At 39.6% G+C, this 23,953-nt stretch overlaps 1 protein-coding gene across 1 annotated transcript in view; it reads right to left on the bottom strand.

The window, feature by feature from the left end:
• Positions 1–19,150: 19,150 nt before the first annotated feature.
• The window catches only part of NKAIN3 (sodium/potassium transporting ATPase interacting 3), a 202,129-nt gene continuing 197,326 nt past the window's right edge, over positions 19,151–23,953 (bottom strand). Inside the window, exons 6-7 of the mRNA XM_026841466.1 lie at positions 23,783–23,866; positions 19,151–20,149 (exon numbers count right to left, since the gene is read on the bottom strand). Of these exons, the coding sequence (XP_026697267.1) occupies positions 20,136–20,149; positions 23,783–23,866 (98 nt within the window). The 3' untranslated portion in view covers positions 19,151–20,135. The remainder of the gene's footprint in view (positions 20,150–23,782; positions 23,867–23,953) is intronic.

Below are 23,953 nucleotides of genomic sequence, written 5' to 3'. Positions count from 1 at the left end.
ATTTTAAAGAAATTTCAGTAGACATCCTCTCTTCTCTATGCGATTTATAGTATGGTTTTTCATTGTTCAGACAGAACTCACATAGGATTAATGCTGGAGAGAGACAAAAAGGAGCCTGTAGATTTTTCAGTAGAATGGTTTAGTTATTAAGTGATCATGGATGAGTATATTTTTGCCAGCTGAGAGTATCTCATTCAGAGCATGGATTATGAGTTTAATAATCTTGCTTGCTGCTGTGTGAGAAAAACATCTGTTGATCAGCAAGATAACCCTGGGTGTCTTGCAGATTATATTAAATCATCTTTAAGAAGGAAAAGTTTGAAATGGCTTTCTCTTCGTACTATTCTGTTTTTGCCACTAGATGGCCTACAAGAACCAGTATTTATTGCAATTTTGTAATTGGGTGTGGTGATACTTCAAAAGTTTCAAGTGACATGTTGAGTAAGATATTTATTGTACTGTGGTATTTACTTATGTATTAGGGTATTTGGGATGGGGGGAAGAAGAACAGAGGAGATAGAATAAGACTGGAATCTTACTGGTGTAACTGGCCAGATTGGCATGATTGCAGGAGAGAAACAGAGTACATGAGCATAGAATTCATTCAGATGGGATTAACTCTTGTTTTCAGTGAATATTTAAAACATTTGAGCATTAGCTGGAGGTGACTGGAACAACATACCTATTTTCAGGTGGTTGTTCCTCCCCTATAGCTACAGAATCTCTCTTGGTTCATTTTTCTATAAATATGAAATTTGCTCATGCAAAACAGGACATTTTAGATGGAAGAACTGAAAACCTGAGCTTAGAAAACCTTTACCCAGGAGGTAGGAAAAACCAGTTTGAATTCCTTCAGGTAAAGAAGGAATTATAAGGAATAAACATCCTCAGTAAGTGCTCTTAAATACCAAGTTAAAGAGTAAGAGCCTAAACCACAAGCTACCTTGTGAGGAAAAAAATTCAAAACAACCCACCCAGAACTCCACCACTTCTGGGCTGACCAGCTATGCAAAATTCCCTAGCAAGGTAGTGAATCCAAAGCAGAGATCAGTGTTCGAGCAGGCCATGACCCTGTTCCCACCTCAATGCTGACTAGCTTATTTTTTGGCTAATTTTCAACCTTTCTCCCCTCATCATTGGTGCCACCTTATTTATTGCTGTGAATGCTACTCAGCAAAATGATATTGAAAGACAGACTGTACTGTACTTCTGGGCAGATTTCCAGAGAAATTAGTGGCCTATTAGGGAGTGGTGGTTCTTTTCCTGGAACAGCAGAAAAGTACAGGCACAGTTTGAGCAACCAGGAAGAACAATAATAAATAGTTTCCCAGTTGTGTGTTCTCCCTGCATTGCCCTTATGGAGCAAGAGTCCTGAGGGGAGAGAAATAGCTGTGTGTGATCAGGCAGCAGGCTGCATGCCAATGCATACTCAAGAATGTTTGGGTTTGAGGTGGGAGGGTGTACATAAGATTTCACAGTCGCTTTTATCACAGTAGTTAGCTTCATTTTTTATTTTATCTGTTGGGATTTTTTTTCTTATCTGGAGTTCACTTGTATGTACCTGGTGGTGGTGTTATCAGAAAGGCTATGGCAGTTGGCTAGCATTCAAGTTCCATTAAGGTTTCTAAATGCCTGATCAAATTATTTTGGTTTGAGTACTTACATGGAAGACAGATTGACAGATACTGTGAAATGATTGATTAGCTTCCCTGGAGAACCTTGTGTCTTTCCCCAGGGCAGGCCTTTTTCCTAATCCAGTGTTTATTTATAGGGCAAATAGCAAGGAATATCTTGCCCAGGGCCACTATTGGTCAAGGCTACTATTAATCTGGCTACTATTCCAGCCTTCATCACTTCCTCATAATGTTTAGTGTTTCATAATGTAAGCAGTATGTTTTAAGAGCCAACATTCTCTGTGAGTTTGTATCTTTCCAAGACCCTTTAATCCATAAAGTCCAGACCATCTAAAAATAGCTGTCACCATTTGAAAGAGCTCTCAAACAATGCATTTGTTCCAAACTTAAGCAAAAAAATCTCAAGTTCAGTTCTTTATGATACTCAGAAATGTTGTGAACAAACATCACTCACAACCAAGCAAAATGCAAGGCTGAAAAGAATAAATTCTAGCAACTGTTGCTTCCAGTCATTAAAGCAATTGGGTTGAGCACTATTAGCCTGGGACTATGTAACTCCTAAGTTACCTTTGATGATCTAGACTGGAAGGTATTTAACTGTTTCTGCACCTACACAAGTCCGAGAGCTGATTTTATGTGTGTGTTAATTTCTTCCTATTTTCCTGAAGAGTAGATCATCAGCAACAGAAAGTCTAAAATGGCAATTTTCTAGCTAGGAGCACATTAGGAAATTAGTTTTTCCCTGTGACTTTTTTGAGGCACCAATATAAAAGGGTTGTAATCACCTTCTTCAGCCCCAGAATTCAACTTCAGGCTGGGAAGTTTAAACTTCACATACCTGTACTTCACTGGGATTTACTCAGCAGCTTTCACACTAGGCTAACTCCTTAAGGACCTGCTTTTTCTGAAGACAATGAGACGTATCATTGTGATTACTTATATTAACTATTTGTTAATATTATTACATTGTATTAGTAATAATGTTAGTGTTGGTGTTACAGAGGAGATGGAATGTACAATTAATATTTTACAGAAAAATCTCAGACCCATTCTGACCTTGGATGGAGTTAGTCCTTGCAGTCCTTCTAGGCTTCCAGATTCATCACTAGCATTTTATACCATTGTAAAACTGATGGAGTTTGGAGCCATTTGCAGCCCTACAAAATGGATCTAACCATAAAATCATAGAGTGGTTTGGTTTGGGAGGGACCTTAAAGATCATCTAGTTCCAACCCCCCTGCCATGGGCAGGGATACCTTCCACTAGACCAGGTTGCTCAAAGCCCCATCCAGCCTGTCCTTGATGTTTTTTCCAGAGGAAAAGATAGAAACTTGAAGAACCTTATTACCTGCTTTGCTTTAATTTGAGGAATTTGTACTGATTACTTCTCATTAAGGTTTGCAAGAATCATCAGTCCACCCATTCAACCGAGAGTGCCAGTAAAACTTTTGTCTCTGGAGTTACACCCACAACAGTTTTGTTCTTTATGCCACTAAAACTGCAAACAACATTTACTAGAAACAGAAGCTGGTTCACATTTCATCCCTGGGCTCTTAAGCTTTACATCAGGTTTGTCATTCTTCCCAAGGAGGAGTTTGAATGCATCCTTGTAGTTTACCCACTTTGGTTCTTGCAGCCTATGCTACTTTGGAGCTTCTTAGGGAGTTTAGATACAGTACTGTAACTTCTAGCCAGCAAAATCACTATTTCTTCCAGCAACAGCTGCCATAGGGTTCCCAAATTACTGTCACTTAGAGAAGCCCAGTAGCTCCCTGGCCCTGAAGCACTGTGGACATGCTAGCTTGAGCCCATCCTGCTGCACCATGCTGGGGAGAGATACTGGAAAGGAAGCAGCAAGCAGCAACCTGTGCCATCTGAAGCAGCAATTCAGGACATCCTAGCCTGAGCTATGATTAGGCAGACAGTACTTTAACATAAATGTCTTTTATGACTTTTTATTCTTCACTATCAATGCTCTTGCCCTCCCTTATCTGCATTTGTAAGGCTTCCCTAAGAAAGCCATTCAGCATCAGTCAGCAGTTTCCTCGTTTATTTTCCACACCCAAGGGGTCTGAGACATGCAAAGTGAATGAATCTGGACTAATTTCCAACTGGTTTAACCCATAGAGAAATGAAACTTGCACTGTGGATATGCTGTGGCTTTTAGCCATTCCTTAGTGCAGCAAGGAGGGGGGGGTGGGGGAATTATGTACAGATGAAGGTCTATCTTTATAGATAAATTTTATTTGAAGGGAAGATGAATCCTACTACATCAGCTCAGAGAACGTCAACCTAAACAAAAATACAAGCAAGCAAGGCTTGCAAGGTATCTTTTGTTTACCCAGATTTCTCATTTGAGCATTTTGATAGCAGAGTCCAGGCTATTTTATAGTAAACTACACTTCGTGCAACCATAGATGATGATGGTCACACCAGGACTTTGGTGCTGAACCCAGCGATGCCTCCTTCTGTGGCTTGACTGGCTGTGGCAGTCAGGCCACAGAACTGTTTGAGGGAAGTCACATGGCAGATGAGGTTTAACAGGCCAGGGTTTCACAAATCACACCCAATCTGTCATGTCTCATTCACACTTAAACAATTTTGCTTTCCTAAAAACAGAGCAACTCTGAGGCTCATACTCTACGCTACCACACCAGTGAGTGCAGACGTGCACAACGCACACCATGTATTTGTGCTGTTCACAAAGGACTTAAAGTGATATTCAGAAAGCTCATAAAGTGCCACATAATGTTCCATCTTCATTCTTCTTAAGAGATAAAATTGCTACCTATGTAGCATAATCAGTTATTTCTAAATAGAAATTATATCTTGTTGACTGAATAAATAGGATTCTTTTTTCCTTCTGCTGCTTGGAAGCTTGATAGGGTGTAGCAGTGTTTCCTCTTCTGCTCACCTTTTCAATTTACTGTCCATATCCATATGATCCATAAAGAAGTGAAGTCTGGCAGATGTAATGTCAGCACTCATCCTCTGCTCCATGGATATCCCTCCCAGCAGCAGATGTGCTTCCTTACTGCTGCCCTGTGGCTGTGTGGTCCAAGAAGGATGGTGGTGACTCAGTGGAGTTGAATGCTCATCCATGCAGTGTCATTGCTAACAAAGCCGGTGTATATTTTGAATTCCCAGACAGCTTATTTGGTGTGGTAGATGACACAAAGCAGATCTCTCCTGGGAACAGTTGTCCCCAAGTTGAGGAGTGGGAGCATGTTTATACAGTGCCATTATGGCTAGGGTTTAATGTGGGAAGAAATAAAATCCTATGAAAAAAAAACGCTGTCTTTAGAACAGAGCTTGATTGTTCTGCTCAGTGCTTAGTTACAAGACAGATGACCCCATATGGTAAATAAAGGGGTAAATTGACATTTTTCTTATGGACTTTGCTGCAGCCTCTAAATCACTACCACACATCATTTTTATTCCTTTAGCACAGCTTATCTCCCGCTAAAATTGTCATGAATTCATTGCATGTTTTTTAACTCATGACTATAATACTGAAGAATATAATCCAGACAGATGGATGATTAATTATATGAGAAGTAATTAAAAAGAAACATAATCTCATACTTTCATGAGTAGCAGGATTTTTGGTAGCTGTATTGTTCTCCGTGTCCCGTAGAATTTACTGATAAATTATAATCTAGATACCAAGGCTTCAAACCAGACAAGAAAAATTAATGAGCTTCATTTATGCAATTTGAAATTAGACTGGAGCACTGAAAAATAGAGGCAATTAAAATTTGGGATGTCTCATCTGCCTGATTAAACATCCAACAAGATGCGTGACTGACACTCCTCTCCAATCTTCATTTATTTGTTTAATATTAAAAAACTCCTCAGATGTATATAAGCCATCTGCTGTTCTCAGATTCACTCAGCCTTGATCTATTATGCATCTGCAAAGCATTTTCATTAACTATGGAAATTTGCTCATGAAAATTTCCAGTAGAAAAAGCTAATACTTTCTAGACATTTCTGATTATGGCCCAATCTTCTTTCTTCTTTTGTCCACAACAGCTCAATTTTGATCATTACAGCTGAGATGCAGACTGCTTTGGTGCGATAAATAACACTGGCCAGGTGACAGCAGCCAGGCTGGGTCCTTCTTAACACGTTCGGGCCACTTAACCTTGTTATTTTCTCAGTGCAGTGCAGAAATCTCCACCTGAAGACGGGGCCCTTGCTCAGCCAGTGGACAGTAGAGCAGCCTGCATCATGCTGTGGTGAACCTCATGGTCTAAGTGCCAGGGTGAGAGGGAAAGCGTGGCAGCGTGTGAGGAGTTTCAGAGAGAGGAGGAAGCCGTGTCCACTGACATGGACGTCAGGCAGCCCAGGGAAGGACTTGCCAGGGCGAGCAGACCAGCTGGACACCTTGGCTCCGTGCTTCACACCATCACACTCAAGTAAGTTGAACCATGCCCTAGCGGTGCCCCTTCCCCTCCTGGAATGGCAGGGAGAGCCCGCAGCCCTTCCTGGGCAGAAGCAGGGTTGCAAGGAGATGTGGGAGGACACTCAGCCTGGGTCAGCTTCATCCAGACCTGCCATGCAGCTGGTGGTGAGCTGCTGTCCTCTCTCTGCCTCCATTTGCCTTCCTACCTACTGTGCCTTCTGTCTGCTGGAAGCTGTTATATATCTGTACGGTAACAAGTGTGCTGGGATTTGCTGGGACAGCTGCTGTAATACAGAAAACATATGGAAATGAGAAGGAATACATCAGTACCATAAAAGAAACTAGCCCTTAGGTCCTGGATGCAAGCTGCAGCAAGACATGGCAGTTGCAGTCGGTTAACACTGAGTTACTTCAGGCATTGGACTTCCCGGTTGACTCTTGTTTTTCTTGATTTGAACAAGTGCTGTGGCTTCCAGTCATCTGCCTGCCCGTTAGCTGCAGCATCTGAAAGATGTAAATCCTTAGAGGTGATTTCTTCTCAGCCTTATGGATCAGGACAGGGATGAAATAGCAGTGCTCAGCGGGTAGCTACCATTTGACCTTCAGTGCTGGTAATCTGCTTCCACAGCAAAATGCCAGGAGAAGGCCATGCACGAGGGGAATAGTCCCTAACCCTCTGCTGCAGGAAGCCTGTTATGTAGCACCAATTCTGTAGCCTCTTCAAGCCCCCTAAGGAAAAAAGTGGTGGTGGTGAGGTACTACTCTGACAGGTGAGGCATGATTTCACTGTATGAGGCCCCATCACACCACTGAAATGTCTTTCTCTGAGGAATGGTAGTAGCTGAGCCTCTTGCCTGTGCACATGGCACTGCTCAGCTATTGCCCTCTGCTCTATCAGTCAACCCACTTAGCTGCATGGAAAGGAACTCACTGGTGCTACATAGCAAAGATCTAATCTCTCTCAGGATAAAGGCAAGATTGGAGTGTGTGACTTCTGATTTGTGAAGCATGCAACCAATTTTCAAGTCAATCGCTATACGACTGGCGCTTGTCTTTACCTACATCTAAACCAGCACTTCACATTGCAGGAGTAGCCAGGACTCGATGCAGCTATGTGGAGCAGAGTGAGCTAGACACATCTGAAGAGGCAGATGAGTAGTTACAGAAGCTGATAGATGCAAAAGAATGTCTGTGGAGACTAAGTGTCTTGCTGGGTCCAGGTATGTTTTATGCACTCCTATTGTCCTCATGCTTTTCCCTTTTGCCTTCTGTGTTTGTACAGCCCTTCTTCCTCCTCATTCCTTGCAGAGACACAGCAGAAGAGTGCAGTGAAGTCAGCAAGCTGTGTATGTTATTGGTCACACAGCAGCCTCTCCGATTTGAATTCCAGTGTTTGGCTGCATAGTGCAGCATATGGACTGCACACTGTATCACTGCAAACTAAGAGAAGTCAGCATGAGAAAGTTAGCTCAATGTTTTATTTTATTTTATTTTATTTTATTTTATTTTATTTTATTTTATTTTATTTTATTTTATTTTATTTTATTTTATTTTATTTTATTTTATTTTATTTTATTTTATTTTATTCTCTCTGCTCCTAGTGATGGTTTAGTCCCGTCTGCAGCAAAGCATGAAAGAGGGAGTGGATAAAATAACAAATAATTACAGTCACACCTTATCAACTTATGTACAGAATGCAGGTATTAAACCCAGAGGACTGCAAATGCTGAGCACCTGTCATATGCACAAAGAAGCACTCCAGTTTAGGATGGTCTCTTCCTGGACTAGACAGAGATTTAATCCAGTATCTGGAGCTCACCAAATATGCTTGAGGGATAGTCTGCCTGTGACTCCAGCAGGCACTAACTCAGCTCTTGCTGTTGCTACAATCATTGGTAATGATCTTTATTACTGTCACAGATTGCTAGTTTCAAAGATAGAGACCTTCTTATAGCTGTCTGCAGGGTCACCCAAATAAACACATGCTATATAGCATTAAACATGCCATGTCTGAGGTGTATGTGCCCTAGAGACACTGGATTTAAGCTTTACTGTACTAATAGTTGGTATATTCCTATTGAACAAATCAGCAGTTGTTTGTTTACAGCCAGATGAAAGCTAACACTCACTACAAATCAACCCCCATACTGCTCTGGAAAACCATTTAATAAACTCTTCTGGGTTTTGTCTGATTTGCAAAAGTAACAACAGCAAGTCAACATAGCTCTGAGTTTTGGTGAAGGCAATAGGACCTCATGTGGTATTAAACAGCAGCAGGTACACCAAGTACTATCATTCAGTTACTTTTTTAATAGCCCTGAAGTGGAAGCAAAGTCTGGACACTGTGTCAGATTTCCTGACTGTTTTTAAACTGTTTTAAGTGTTCAGTAGCTGACTACAGTGAAGAATAATACATTTCAACTTGAGTCTTTTAACCCATTCCATGGAAAGTTTTATGGTCTTTTTTTGTTTGTTTGTTTTTTGTTTTTTGTTTTTTGTTTTTGTTTTTGTTTTGTTTTGTTTTGGTTTTTTTTTAATGTCTCTCACTTTTCCCCTGAGGGAAAAAGGAACATAACTAAAACCCAGTCTTGTAAATGACAACATGTTATTTTTAGTTCCTGAACTCAGCTATGCTTAATTAGTTTATCCAACTGAAAATGAAAAACAAAACCCCATGTCCTACAGCAATATGCATTCTTGTATAGCTCCTAATAACTTAAATCATTTAATTTGTCTGTAAAGAACACCCATTAAAGTTGTGTGTGAAGAAATTAGCACAATCCTTTATATATAATCCTCATACTTGGGCAAGTACACTTCCCTCTTTTCTACAGAAGTGGGCAACTTCACCATCAACCTGCACACACCCGTAACGTGCCTTGAAAAAAGCCATCAGAAACCTAAATGTGATGAAAAATCCCACCCCCTCTGTTGTTTTCCTACACAGCTCTTTCTGTTCTGTTGTGTTTGCTCCTCGCATAGCCCATGCTATTAATCTCTTTATGACTGCCATATTTTTCTAAATTACCTCTTCTCTCTAAGTATGGATTAGTATGTTTTCTTCTTTGATGCACCTTTCAAAATTCTCATCTTTAGCGCTACTTTCTGTGATTTGTGTCACATGTCATATCATTCCTTCCTTTTTGTCCTTACCTTGTTTTTTTCCTTAAAAGAGGTGGAGCTTTTATAGCTCTTCAGTTAAATGGCATGATTCACTGGATGGCTTTGGTGTATACTTCTCTATTACTTTTGTTTGGAAATGTACTCATCCTCAGAGCTTTCTTCATGCCCCACCTCACACCTCATGTTATCACCCCCCATGTCTGTATCCATAAAGTGAAGAAAATAAAGTGCTCAAGGAGAAGGCAAGGAAGGCTCTATGGCCTGTTTCCACCCAAGTGGAAAGAGGTCAAGCTCAGCCAAAATTCAAGCCCCACACCATACAGAGATCTTCTCCCCATGCCCTGTCCGTCCAGGCTGAAGGAAGAGGAGCCCTGGGGATGTTGTGAGCCTTCTGCTTCTGCCCTGGGATCTAGTGTTGAGGATAGTGTGGCACTGAAGCTTTGCAAAGAGGTTGGTGGTACCACAGCTATCCTTGCTCCTGTATATACATATGTGACATACAGCATATTCAACAAGTTGAGGAGAGCTGTGGTTACACCAGTACAGAAAATAAAAGTGAGCCAGGGCCTCTGTTCTAACTTTTTGCTCAAAGAGCTCCATGCAGCTTGCTCACATGCTGTTAAATCCCGAAGCAGGCTGTACCCTTCCATACTGGCTACTGGGAACAGTCTCCGGCCCAAGCTTTATCCCAGTCTGGACCAGCCTTGCCGGTACTTTGAGGTAGCCTTACTCAAATCCATGCCAAGGGGTTTGTGACAATGCCAAAGCAATGGTGGTCAAGGGTTGGTGCCTGAGGCCTCGTCCTACATCAGTGTACGAGGCGATACAGACCTGAGCAGCTGCTATGCCCTAATCTTTACCACCTACAGCTGTGGGCAGACCCAGGACCCTTCTTGTCAGATCAGACTTGTTGGGACAGAGTGGAAGGGAGAAGTGTGGCACCAGCACAAGTTTGCTTTCTGAAGGAGGTACAGCCTTGATCCTTTCTTTGTCTTTGCAACTACATGATAATGGAGTCAATGGAAACTGAATCTTAGGAAGTGACCTGAGAACTACTAGTATGACTGGCATACAAACATCATACTTTGTAGTCAGCAGCTCCACTAGACAAAATAAGTCAAATCTGAGGACAATGTTTCTGTGGGTAACTGCTACATAGCTATTCCTATGCTCATTTCACAGAGGAGTGTGATACCAAGTGATTAAATACTGCCGCGCAAGTCCCATGGTGGGACTCCATGTCACAGCCACAATACAATTTGGGCCATTAGGTTGAGGTCTCACTAGCAGGCAGTGTTGCTTCTTCAGAGAAATCCCAGAGTGTCTTCTGTTTCCTTAAAGTTTCTGTGGCAAATACAGCTAGCAGAATGCCTTGCAATTTCCCAGTACAAAGGGAAAAGGCCTGCATTTTCTTCTCAGTTTTCCAGTAAGGCTTGGACCTCAGAGTAACAGCTGTGTTAAATTAGGTAGCCACATCCACTGAGGAAGCTGAGTCTTCATTCTTCTCCAGGAGGACAAAGACATATCTACATACCATTGGCCCAAGCTAATTTTCATCTGTCATTTTAAATGTCATTATAGAGGACATCAAATGTTTTCTGAAGATAGCTTTTGGAGTGTATATTCCAGCCAGCTCCAGGAATCTGTATGTAATTTGGAAGTAGAAACTCTATTAAGGAGCCCTCACTTCTAACATACTGACTAATGTTACGCAAAATTATGTGTCACACAGAGCAGACTGAGAGTCATAACAGTTACACTGGATGAACAGAATGAATCTCAAAAGGTAGAAAACTGGTCTTGTAATACATTATTCACGGCGGGCCAAATTAACCCCAGAAACTGGAAGTAGGGGAAGAATGCACAATTTATAGCTTTTTTTTTTTTTTTTTTTAACTCTCTAAAGATTCTGACTCCAATGTCACAGTTGCTTCACACATGATCTCCTTGTTTAAGCAATCTCTGAAAAGAGATTTCAGAGTGATTACATATTTCTGCATTGTAAGTTTAAAAAACTGGCACAGTTACCAATAAATGTATCTTTTTCTGCTGTAATAAACAATTGCTTCTGAAGAGGGAATAACTAGTATTTTTTCTGATGAGGCTGGCATTCTAATTTATTTGCATGGTAAGTCATCCTTTGGGAATATGAACTTTCTAGCAAGTCAGAGAAATGAGGATGATCCCTAAATGCATCAGTAATTCTGTATTGCAAATTACTGCTCCAACAAGTGCATTCCCTGGTTAAGAGGGAGAGAACCTATCCATAACCTTTCTAGACATACAAAACAAAAGTATTTTATTATCTCTGAATTAGATTGCATCAAAACCAAGGCACAGCTCTTTTTCAAACAACTACATTAATAAGAGAATGTGAATGTTCAAAATGCAAATGATGCCTTTCACATTCACTTTTACAAAGTTAACCTACAAGTCTCTTCCTGAAAGTTAGAGCATGTCTATCCTCTGTCATGATGAAAGCCTGTAATACCTTTTAGAAGGGGAGTTTTATACTATGTGTAGTCATTTCTCATGCGTCCTGAATGGGTTATCTGGTTTGTGAGTTAACTAGGTCATAGAAAAAACCCCAAAGACCTAAATTTCTGACGCCTCATTTCCACTTCTCAAGATGGCATTTGTGTGCCTAGTTACTAAATGTTTTTGCTTTAAATATATTTTTGCGTTATCTAGTTTTCCTCAGATACTCAGGAGCTGACCATACACTGAACTGTCTGAAGCTGAGTATGCTTCATTGAAAGATCAGGAAAATGAAACCACAGGATTTGGACATTTCACATTCCTCTGCCTTGACTCTGGGTTGGACTGAGATGCCCAGATTAAGAGTTTGATTACCACAAACCCCATACTGGGGCAAGAGAGACACAGTTGCTTTCCTTCTGCTCCTTTGATAATATCAGGTGACTGGACTCCTAGATTTAGATATTTCATATAAAAATGCCTAAACTTGAGATGAATCTATTTCTACCCATACATGAGCCATCTGAGTCCAACCCATTGATTTTAACCAACATTTTCTCCAAAGTGACTTTAGCGTAGCTGAGACTCTACTTATCACCTAACTGGCTGTACATTCCAAGTCTCATTTATTCATCCAGCTTCCATTTCTATTTCACTGTATAATTTGTTCTAATGCAAAAATGTAATCCAGTCTTCGCTTGTATATATTATGAACTCCCGACTCAAGTGAAAATCATGTTTTCCTGAGGTTCTGGATTTTTTTACCTTAAGGCTTTTAGGTCATGGTAAAATCCAAGTCCAATAACTAAGTGTATCTTATACACATCCATGGAATTCCATGTTAGTTTTCTAACTGTAAGTAAATATTACTTGTTACTGAATTGAAAGAGGCAAAGAGATGATACTTCTGGAGTGGATAACACTGTGTGCTTCCAGATAGTGGCAACCTACCGAAACAAGAGAAACATGGGAATGTAGTTCCATGAGTTGTTCATGGGATAGTACCAAGTCAAATTTGGATTACATGTTACGTTAGCAATATATTTGCAGTAAAACCGCAAATTCAGATATTAAAAGAAGATGTGTTTTGCAGTACTTAGTCCTTATATATAATTGAAAGGTTTGATCTTAGCACTCTGCTATGATTAATCCCACTGGGGCTTGTGATATTTCAGCAATATGTGCCAATAAATGAGATGTGCTACTATTTTTCCTCTGCTATATTTTTGAAATAGCACTCAAGAGTGTGGTGGTATTTCTGCCACTAACCATGAGGTGGCATAACATGCACAGCAGAACAGCAGTCAGACCTTCCTTTTAATATTCCTTTGTACATCACATTTCTTGGCATACTAGATTTTAATGGTGAAAGACAGGCTGTAAAACTCGTTGAGCTTTTAGAAACCCTACACTATTAGAAAAGCAATGAAAGAGATACATATTTGTGTGCATGTATGTTGTGGTGCTTTTCATTCTAGCAAATAATAATTTTGAGCATACTAATACAAGATGATATTAAAAATAAAATCACAATTATTCTCCTTCTTTTTTTAGTTTGCTTTCTACTATCTAGTTTTGCTTTTAGCGTGCTGCTTTAGTAAATCTGATTTATTTCTTTTCCCAAATCTCTCTTCCTTCACATGGCCAGCCTCTCCAGACTTGGGTTCCTTTAAGATTATTGCAAGGTGAAATAGATTTGGTGAGTTAAGAATAGCCACAAGTCTAATTTCTTACTAACTGAACAGATTAGTAGTGTCTTTTAAATCAGATACATATTACACATCTGTTAACTACATAGCAGAGTTTAATACTTCTCCAAATACATATCTTACTTTAACAAAGTGGAGTCTTAATTTGGATAAGAACATCTTTATCAGAGTGCATGAATTTAATATTTTGTCATCAAAAGCACATCAAAAACTCATTCCTTGAGCACAGCTTTTTGTATTTGCCTGCTTGAAGAAAAAAGGTCAAAGATTCTGTGACCCTAAATAGAATCCAGCACAAAAAAAGACTTGTAGATTTGGAAAGCTCCCTGCAAGCCATAAATCAGCAAATGGACTATATGCCATGGGTCTTGCTTCTCTCGTAAACACAGTGTCTATTAGAGTTGTCTCACTTTCATCACTGGAGCACCTTATGATAAAGGCATGCAAAAGGGATGTAATTTTAAGCTGTCAGTGGAGGATACTTTATACAGAGAGAATCCCAATCTTCCCCTTCCCAGCCCACAGAGAGAGAAGTGGAAGATGGAAGACACTGGACCAGGACAAATGTATTATGTGATCCTTTGCTGGAGACAACAGGAGGGGGATACTTGGCCAGAGGAGGCAAGCCAGGAGCTGCAGGTGATGGCCAGACTGGCAGGACCCTGCCTGTACCGATGGGGCCCTGTCACCCTAGGCCCAACAAGAAGAGCAGCCACCATCCAGAGATCACCAGCAAAGGTGGTGGTGATGAGGTGGGTCCGAGGTGAAGCCAAGAAGTGGCACTGGTGAGCTGGGATCAGGGAGGTCCCTGGCCAGGCAGGTGAGCATCAGGTGAGCATCACAGGTGAGGTAAGCATCACAGCCGAGGTAAGCATCACAGCCCAAGGCCTGGGTTTAAATGCAGTTGAATGCAGCTCCTGAGCAGAGCAGGGGATGTTCCTAATGAGGTCTCCCAGGGCTGTTTCCCAGCAGCCTAGATACAGCCTCCTCTCAACTTCACATAAAACAGACTTACTTGAATTATAAGGCCTTTAGAAACCAAACCATGACTGATTGAAGAGTGGCATAGATGGTTACTTGTAATCACACACCTGAGAATCTGGCTGCAACCTATAAGAGAGGCAGCTTTATTTGTTAAGAAAAACAACATGTTGCAGTGTGGATTAATAGCAGCAGACCAAGGCTGATTAAACAAGGTGTTGGCTTGCATTTGCTTCAGCGCTTGGGACTCTACCTGCTTGCTACTCTGGTTCTGGCTACACAGATCAAGCAGGGTAAGTACACCCTAGTGACATTTTATGGAATAGTATGTGCCAATTGCTTGCTCATGTGTAACACAGCTCTCATTCTAAATCTGTCATGTGCTGGGAAATGCTGTAACCCTTCCTTGCATATGATACTCTACTAATTGGGCAGGTATGCAGTGTACTTCAGTGAGTGACTGGCACTGACTTACAGGAGAGTTTTGAAAGGATGGTTTCATATGGCTGGTGTGAAATACATAGGAAACTGGGACAAAAAGCTCAAAGAAGTTATATTGGATTCTAGGGAGATAAGCAAAACAAGGAGAATCTTTTTGTCTTCCTGGTATTATTTATGCACAGCTGCTGTTTAGTAAGACTGTCTTCAGAGTCCATTGCTGGTTTTGAGACACAACAGACCATGCAAGGACAGTTAATTCCACAAAGCTGACACATCCAGGACCGTGACTGACCAGCAGGTACTCATGTGGAGGCAGGAACCAAATCCAGATGTCTAATTTGTTTAAAATCAAAGAGAAACATCCAAACTATGACTTGTATGAAGGAAATGAAAATTATGGCAAGAAACCATCATATATCAGCAGTTCCCTATCAACCCTGAGAAAATGGCACGTTATATGTAGTTGTCAGATAGCAAGCAGTACAGGCTAGATCTGTGTCCTTACCTGCTAAATAATTATTTAGGGTCCTGAAGAGCCTAGTGACCCCTTACAGTGCAGCAGAGTGCGGGTGGTACTCTTGGGTGATTAGGGCTGCTCTGGCATGCTTTGAGCACACCACCAGCATGCAATGCAGGCATAGCTCTAAGGGACAAACCCTGCAGCAGTAATCTTGATATGAAATATCTTCTTTATGTGCCCATTTTCAGAGATCTGAATTCCCTGATTGTTCATAACGCATATATTAGTTTGCTCATTAACCCTCTGTAAATTAATCTTTCAGCCTGATGCCCAGTTGTGGTTGCAGGGATAGTCAGCTCCCTGGACAGAGATGAGAGACATAGCACCTCTTTAAGGCTGCAGTGATGAGGGCAGCCTCCAGCTTATGCAGCCCCAACCCATCACATCTCTGACATGAGGGTGCAACCCGGCCACCCTGCTGTAAAAGCACTATTCTGGCAGGCACCATCACAGCCCCATCACTGTGTCGGGCACTAAAGAACAGGTTTCTATCAAAAAGCATAGCAGGTAAGAGCTGAATTCATAAGTGAAAAATGTCCTGCCAATGGAGCTTACATGGAAGGAGCATTTTCCCTACTTGAAAATAAACTTCAGTGTATAAAGGAGCTCTCAGGTTGTAATTTGTTATAATTAACTAGTTAAGACTGATACTGGAAGGAGACAAGCCAATTAGTTTGGGACGTCAATTTTTGTTTGCCACTGTCAAAGTCTGTTAAAGGAACTTGATAGATTGCTGGGTTGGCTTTTTCAACCAGATAATCCCCATGTGAAAGACAGGCAGCCGGGTTCAGAGAAGCACATTGAAAATGCCATTGAAAAAAGACCGCTCATGCCAGTGTGGTGCTTGGAGGTGACAAAGGTGTTGCAACGCCTGAGTTGTGGACAACTGGATGGAGAGGTGAGATCCAAATATGGAGAAGAGCCCTGCACACAGCTGTGAACAAAGAAAGCCTGAACTCAAAGCTGTTTGAAAGAGACAAGCCACCAGCTGTCTGGGCTAAAATCTGCCATTTTTGGGACAGGATTACAGGCTTTTGAGTAGCCCAATTATGTGTTTTCAGGTTTTAAACAAGAAAAGTTAGTCTTGTCGCATGCTAACCAGCAACCATACCCCTAGATTCAAACTCTTAATATCCTTATTGACATATAGTAAATACCATCTTCTGCTATACTGAAAGAAAGCAGGTGTTAAATACAACCAAGCATAATTCCTATGGTTTTAATTGGTAGAGCTCTATTGAAAATTATTTATAGTAGTTAATATCATATCTTAGCACTAAAAAAAACTTTCAGCAAATCCAGGCTATGACCTGTTTAATTTTAGAGAGTTCCTTCAGATCATAATTGAACTTCAAAAAATTTTGCTTTCTAATTTTTGTGTAAAAAAACTTTATGGATAGGAAAGAGCCAGAGACATCAGCCCAACCATTAATTCCTCCAGCAATACCAGAAATTGTGATATATAATCACTCTATGTCACTGTACCAGGCAAAAAATCCATTAATTTCTCGATACAGTTCCTGTTTTCAGGTCCTGAAGACATTAGCCTCTCTTTTATGAAACTGATGGTACCTGGCTCAGTCCTTAGTGAATATGTAGTGCCATATATCTGCAGTCACATCTCCAGTTTTGCTGTCAATTAAAGTACCATTCCAAATCTGATTCTCTGTAAAATCTGAATTAAGAAGAAACTTGGGAAAGGAAAAAAAAGTCTAAAAGTTTGAAAGACAGATCTTCAGCTGTTCTAAGTTATAACAGTATGACTTATTAATGCTACCAGAACACTTTATACCAACTGATAATCTGCTCTGAGGTTTTAAGATTGTCAGCAAATTCTGCTTTGCAGTACAAACCTAGTCATTTCCTGAAATTGCATGTTACAGTTACGCTTAAGAAAACTATCCAAGTTTATTTAGAAAGTCAACACTTATTTCCTATGTAGCTGACTGATCTGGGACTCTGCTATCACCTTACTGAATGTATGTGTTGCAAAAATAAAGGAATTATTGCTTAAGGCTTCCTACAAAAATGTTAGCCAAAGTGTTCTACTGTATTGGAGGACACAGCAATTAGCATTCAAATCCATTCATTATTCTCAAGAATTTTTTCCCCAACATGTACAGATTGATTGGTACTATCTTTTGTGTCTCAATTTAGAAAAGAGTGACGGTTTCCCTCAGCATCACACTATGCATTTTGGCTTGTTCTAATGAAGACAAATTCCACTCAATCAGGATCATTCTGTTCATTAAGTGAGACAGATGGTAGACTCACTGTATTGGTAATGATTCCGACATTTTAAGTGTATTTGGAATATACTGGTGTGTTCCCCAGCTAAAAACTCATCGATATTTCAGATGAAAGAGAAGTCAGGTTCTGTCTTTAGAATTTTTGTGGTGTGTACACAGCTCTTCATGAGCAAGCCAAAAACCTGAAGGACCCACAGAAAGGCAGGGTTTAGACACATTCAGACAAATTTGTCAAACATGGTCCAGCAGATATGTCTGTCTTGGTAGAAAATTAAACACACGATTGCAAAGCTCTGCCAGAACAGAGTGTGAATCTGCACAACCAACGGGGATGTAGTGCAGGGCAATTAATGCTGAAATGAATCACTGTGCTAGATGCTCATGTCCTGGGCTCTCTCTCTACTTGAGAAAGTTGAAGCAAGGCAGCTTCTGGACACTGAACGGTGGTCAGATACCTCCACCTCTGAAGTTCTGGAGCCATCACAAACACAGAAGGCTGCATGCACTGGCTAGGTAGACATCATCACTGTTTAAGGCATCATGTAAAGAAATTAAATAATCTGTTGTGATAAGCAGAAGTAAATTATTACAGAAATAGATAAAAATGTGTTCACCTTATTAAAATATTACAGCTATAGAGCAAGTCACATGGTATCTTCTTTATAATGCCTCAAAAATTATATTATTCATATTAGTTTTGTGACAACCTACCTGCTTTTTAGTGCTACGATGAGGTTTTCAAGTTAGAGCAAACCTGGTACTTTGTAGTATTCTAGAATATAAGGGAAAAGAGCGTATGAGGGAATATGTAAATGCAGGCAGGTAAATGGCATTTTCATACAAAGCATCCCTCTTTTTGGCACAGTCTGACTTCACATACAAAGACATACCATTTGAGATATATCCAGTCCTCAGAATACTAAGAAAGGGTTTTTTTCATTTGTCATTTCTGTTGACTTTGTCTTAAGACTTACTTCATACTTGGTTTCAGGGAAGGTTAACCTATGTTCAGGTTGTGTTTTTTCCAAAGACAGTGAGGGCTTTGATTTAACTAGCTGGGAAACAGGTGGATGCGCCACAAGAGCCTCATCACCTAAGAATGATAGACTCTACCTCCATTGTATTTATTAGCATCTCCATCAAGTTCATATTGATAAATAACACAAATGGACTTTAGAAGGGAAAGAATCAAGACAAACCTTCTTTAGCTCTCATGTGCTCAGACTTGAAAATACACGATTCAAGAGAAGACTGCAAATTTAGGATCTAGATGTACTTGGACTAAAGATTACCAGCTGAAGACTGTTTAGCATATTTATGAAGGAACCTAGTGGACCTTTGTTCAGCTTCTGGTAGAAATGTAGGGATACATGTATCAGAATGAATGTCCTTCCTGATGGTCCCATCAAAAAAACATAAAATGAGAAAGTGCAAAACCAGAAACAGCCTCAAACCCCTAATGAATTTTCTGCTGAATTCTGAGTCACATAGTCTCTGTGGAGAGATGTAACTCTCTGGGGCATACAACTGTGCACAGCACTTTAAATAGTAATTAAGAAGAAAAACAAAGTGTTCTGTTAAAGACTACCAGTTCCCCAGAGAAAACAGCTTTGTGTATCACTTTATGCTAGTGGTGACAGAATAGAAAACAAAATACCACAGTTACATACATGTTCTTTGTCTAGAAGTATTTACAAATAATTTTACAAATTTTTACACACATTTTCAGATTTGCTTGTTTATGTTTAAATTAAGAGCAAAATTAGTCCCCAGAAGCTTCTAAGGCTTCAACTGCCTTGTACTGTACATTCATGCTTGGCTTCTTCCTGGGAGAAGGGAGGAAAAGAGTTTAAAAATGTGCAAATCACAGACATCTAAAGAGCCCTAAAGTGTAAGGGTTCCTAGAGACTGATATCCACAGAGCGGCTGTCCTACTTCTCTTGAAATCAGAGACAGCTAGTGGTGGTGGGCTCAGGGCAAAAGAGACTGGGAAAGAAGGAGCCATATACAAATTGCAATAATTAGATGAGTACATTAGTGCTGGAATGTCAGGGTAAGAAGAGTCATAGATCAATTCCTACTGCACACAGAAGTTCAAACAATGCAAGGAGTGGACATTGTGAATTCTAAATACAGCACTGAAATGATCTCTTGTACACTGTTAGGGTTTGACTCCTGCTGTATATTTTGGAGTCAAAATTACTGTTTACTGACACAATCTTGACCAGGCACAGTATGATTCTATCAGTCAAAAAATACTGACTTTTGTGAAAGATGTACCCTTCTAGTTTTCACAGGTTTTTTGTTTTCATGCCTTAACACTACATGTTGTAAAAATATTGAAATTAAAAAAGAAAAAATTTACAATTTACAAGTGTCCATATAAGTAAATTATTCAAAAATTCAAGATAATCTACAAGGATCTACGAAATAACAATGCTGATAATGACACTGAGCCTGTGGGAAGAACAATCCACATGCCGTGAGAAACGGATGGTGGGTTTCTTCCAGAACAATGAGTCACAAGGTTGGTCTTTTCTTCTAAAATCTGTTTCTTCAGCTACAGCAGCAGAAGTCTTGAGTCCACGTTCATCACTTACTTCGACCTAAAAAGCAGAATATATAAATTACTTACAGTGAAAACCTATTCTGTTTATCTTCTAATTTGTAAGATGTATGTTCACATCAACTGACAGGTTAGCAACTAATGAACAAGTGGATAAAACACCTCTGGTCACTAATTTCCTCAGATGTAAGACCCACATATAAGATCAAGAATGAAAAGCTGGGTACAAAGCAGTAGCTTTGTATCATGCACACCACAACGGTAAAAAACATTTGGGGAAAAACCCTGCAGGTGGTGAAAGATGTCTGAAGCTCATCCGATAATAGATTATTTTTAGCATATTGTATTTAAACAGTGTAAGACTTATTTTCACCAGGTTATAAAATTCTGACATGATGTGATTACAAATGTGTATTTGAGCTGGACTCACTCTATTTATAGTCCTCACCACAACCACATGACGCCTTGTAAACCATGTTCACTTGTGTAATCTTGGAAAATCTATGATGGTCTTTTGTAGCAATTTTACAGTGGGTAGGGTCTCAGGAGAAGATACAAACAGTATAGGACCACACAGACGCATCACAGAGCAGTGACCTCTCCACTGGTAGAATTTCTCAGATGCTGAATCAGTCCCAGAAGTTAGCAATGTCCCTAGAAATGTTAGAGACATCCCTAATTGGAACTAGTGATTCAGTGTCTGTCCAGATAGGGTTGCCCAAAGCTGTGGTAGCACTGGATCAGATGTACTCATCCAAACAGGAATAAGGCACATGTAAACTTTAACTTCTGCAAACTTTTAATAATAATGATATAAAACCCTAATGCAAGCCAAAATACAACTTTTCTTTTTCTTCTAAACCCTATGATCCTCTCTTTTCCATGTAGCAGTACATGAAGCAATTCTAGATACTACTGAGTGACCTGGATGCTGATATTGTGCTTGAAACAGATGAAAATACAACAGTCTTCTTTATAGTCCATGTGCTTTGGTCCTAAAGAGAACAGGACAATTTTTTTTTCACTTCCCTATTGTCTCCTGCCTTAACACATCTTGGCTGAAACTGCATGGTTCAGGGCAAAGATCCTGCTTCTCCTTGCCCAGTAGCCTAATGGAGTTATAGGCAGAACAAAGAGCAAACAGACAAGCTATGATTATTCATATTTGTATTAAAAAATGTTCTCCATGAGAACAAGTTTGAATTTAACCTCTTCTCAGGGGTGAAAAGGAAAACTAATCTTAGACTTGATGATGATTAATAATTATGGCAGCACCAAGTAGACTTTATACTGAATATGAGTACTTGTTAAAAGCAGACTGCCTTCTACAGAGTTTGGATGAGGCCACAGAGCCTTGTCTTTCCAATGGGCTATGTTTAATTAATTTATGAATGAAATAAGGGAAATAAAAGTGGTGAGAAAAAAGCGAAATATAGACAAGCTTTCATCTGTAAAAAGCATCATGCTAATTTTTCCCATGAGTAAAGTGGTAAGGATGGAAAAAGATCTGTAACCTTTATTAAGACTTTTTATGTATTTAACAAGCATTATTCATGTTCAATTCTAAGAGAACAGAAATGGAGTTTTTCACAGCCCGGATACCAGCAGTCACATTTCTTAGAGATACTATGGCTTCTCAGACTATATATAGCTGATACAGATAGGGATTAATGTATCCAACAAAAAGTAAAGAAGGCTGATGTGCTGCAGAGAGATGAGCATCTGCAAATTTCTGGCACAATCCAGTGACCATTCAAATTTTTTCCAGCAATTTGGCTTTTAATTCAGACTTTGATCGTTGATAGCATTTTTCCTCCTGCTTAGGTAAACAACCTCGCTGTATCTTTCAGAGCGTAAAACCAAAACATCAATAAAGAAGAAAACACAGTATAATTTGTCTTCCAGTTTTATACTTCTAGCAGCAATAAAGAGGCCAGAGAGGGTCCTCCCAGCCGTACAAGAACACCCATACATAGGAAATGGGAAGATGCCATCTATTCTCCAGTATTGCAAGCTCACCAGCAACCCCCAAATCCTTTCAGCTACTTAACCAAAATCTTCTATCAAAGAACAAGTTCTCAGATTCTGTGACTTTTCTACTGTAAAACAAATGAACGTATTTTGCAGGAACATATTTATAAGTCTTTTATGAAAATATCTTTTTTTCCTCTCCTGTAATCAGATAGTTTGCTAAGAAAGTACTAAGCATTTATTCACCTAATATTTTAAACATTAACTTGAATGCAGGTTTAGGGATTAAAATCTTTTATGGATAAGTGTAAATGTTGTAGCTGTGGCCTTCTTCCTCCTGGATACCAATTTCACTTTTTCAGTCTATCAGCTTATTCAGAATGGTCAAAACCCCATTTTGCTGTCATCTTTCCCACAGAAAATGCAACAAAATCGTCATTTAATGAAATATTACTGAAAATGCAGATTCCAGCGTAGAGGGTGTACTTAATGCCATATCAAACTGTTCATTGTTTCATTTTGTTGTCTTAATGTGCTATTCCTTCCTGTTCTAATATACACTGTCATACTGAGAAAGGGCTTTTCTACTTTTTGGGCCTTTGAAATCCTACAATCCTACAACTCACTAAATTTGAGTAAATTTTGTTTATGTTTATTTCTACAAATTGAAATTCAGCATTAATAACACATATTTTAAACCATGCAAAAATTAATAAAGTCACAAGCAAAGTTCATGTGTCAACTGCCGACTCAAAACATTTGCTTAGCCATTGTCCACTTTAATTTAAAACTCCCAGCACATACATACATGCATACACCTGGAAAAACCTTCAAACCCATGTTAATTCTGTTAACTAGTAAGTAAAATACAGTTAAGTCATTAAATCAGTTTCAGACAATTAACTGCACATGGGTTTCATGTTGCATTTAAGATTCATGAAAGACCCAAAGTTACATTTAAAGACTGAAAGCATCCAGGCCACAATTTACAAGCATCTAAGAAGAATTTCCAAATGAACATCTTCTGTTTTACCAATAATACTTTGAAATACCATCTATTTGAAGTTATCTGAACTTATGCCAAAATATATGTACTAGTAATGTCTTCCCATATCTGAATTTATTCCGGATAATAAGAATAGATATGCATCCAAACTTACACATTAGGTAGCAAAGTAGGAAGAGCCTATGAAAACATGATTTTCATGGTGGGAGCAAATAAGCGGTGACAAAGAGTTAATGAACTTCCAGTGAAACTCTACAGATAGATTTTAAGCTGACTAGCAGTTTTTCAGCAAACATATTTCTTTCAGTAGTAAGACAAATGTAAAAGCTTCTGCATTTCCATAAATGGGTTAATCTCATTAAGGTTTATGCAGCACCAGCAGCCATAAACCAGCTCTTTTTTTTGCTAAAAAGTCAGCAGAAAAGCAATTCCATCCTTCACTGAGAGCCTCTCCTTGCGTTAAGCCGAGGCACGACATGGCAGACATGGTGATATCTACTAATCCTTGCTTTAGCGGGTATTTCATCAATGACAGAGTGTCCTTACTCGCATGTTTTATGTGAATTAATTTTTAATTAAGTTCTAATTAAAATATAATTAAATTATTAGTAACCTGATGCCAAAATTATTTCAGGAGAAGGTTAGCTTTCAGTCCAGTTAGAAGGATTAATGTGGTCCGTAGGACCAGAACCTTACCTACAGGCTTTACAGGCTTTAACTCAACATGTTCCTGGGGGGGCTGTCGGTAGGAGTATGTGTCAAGTCCGCCTATGAAATCAACTGAAAATACAACAGTTCCAGAAATGAACAAATGGAAATGAAAATATGTCAACTGAAAAAGAAATATGGACAAATTATGTTCAAAAA

Source organism: Athene cunicularia, assembly GCF_003259725.1.
Source record: "Athene cunicularia isolate RWA chromosome 2 unlocalized genomic scaffold, athCun1 chr2_part1, whole genome shotgun sequence".
Lineage (NCBI taxonomy): Eukaryota > Metazoa > Chordata > Aves > Strigiformes > Strigidae > Athene > Athene cunicularia.
The sequence above is the reverse complement of the archived record's forward strand: the minus strand, read 5'-3'. Positions and strand labels throughout refer to the sequence as shown.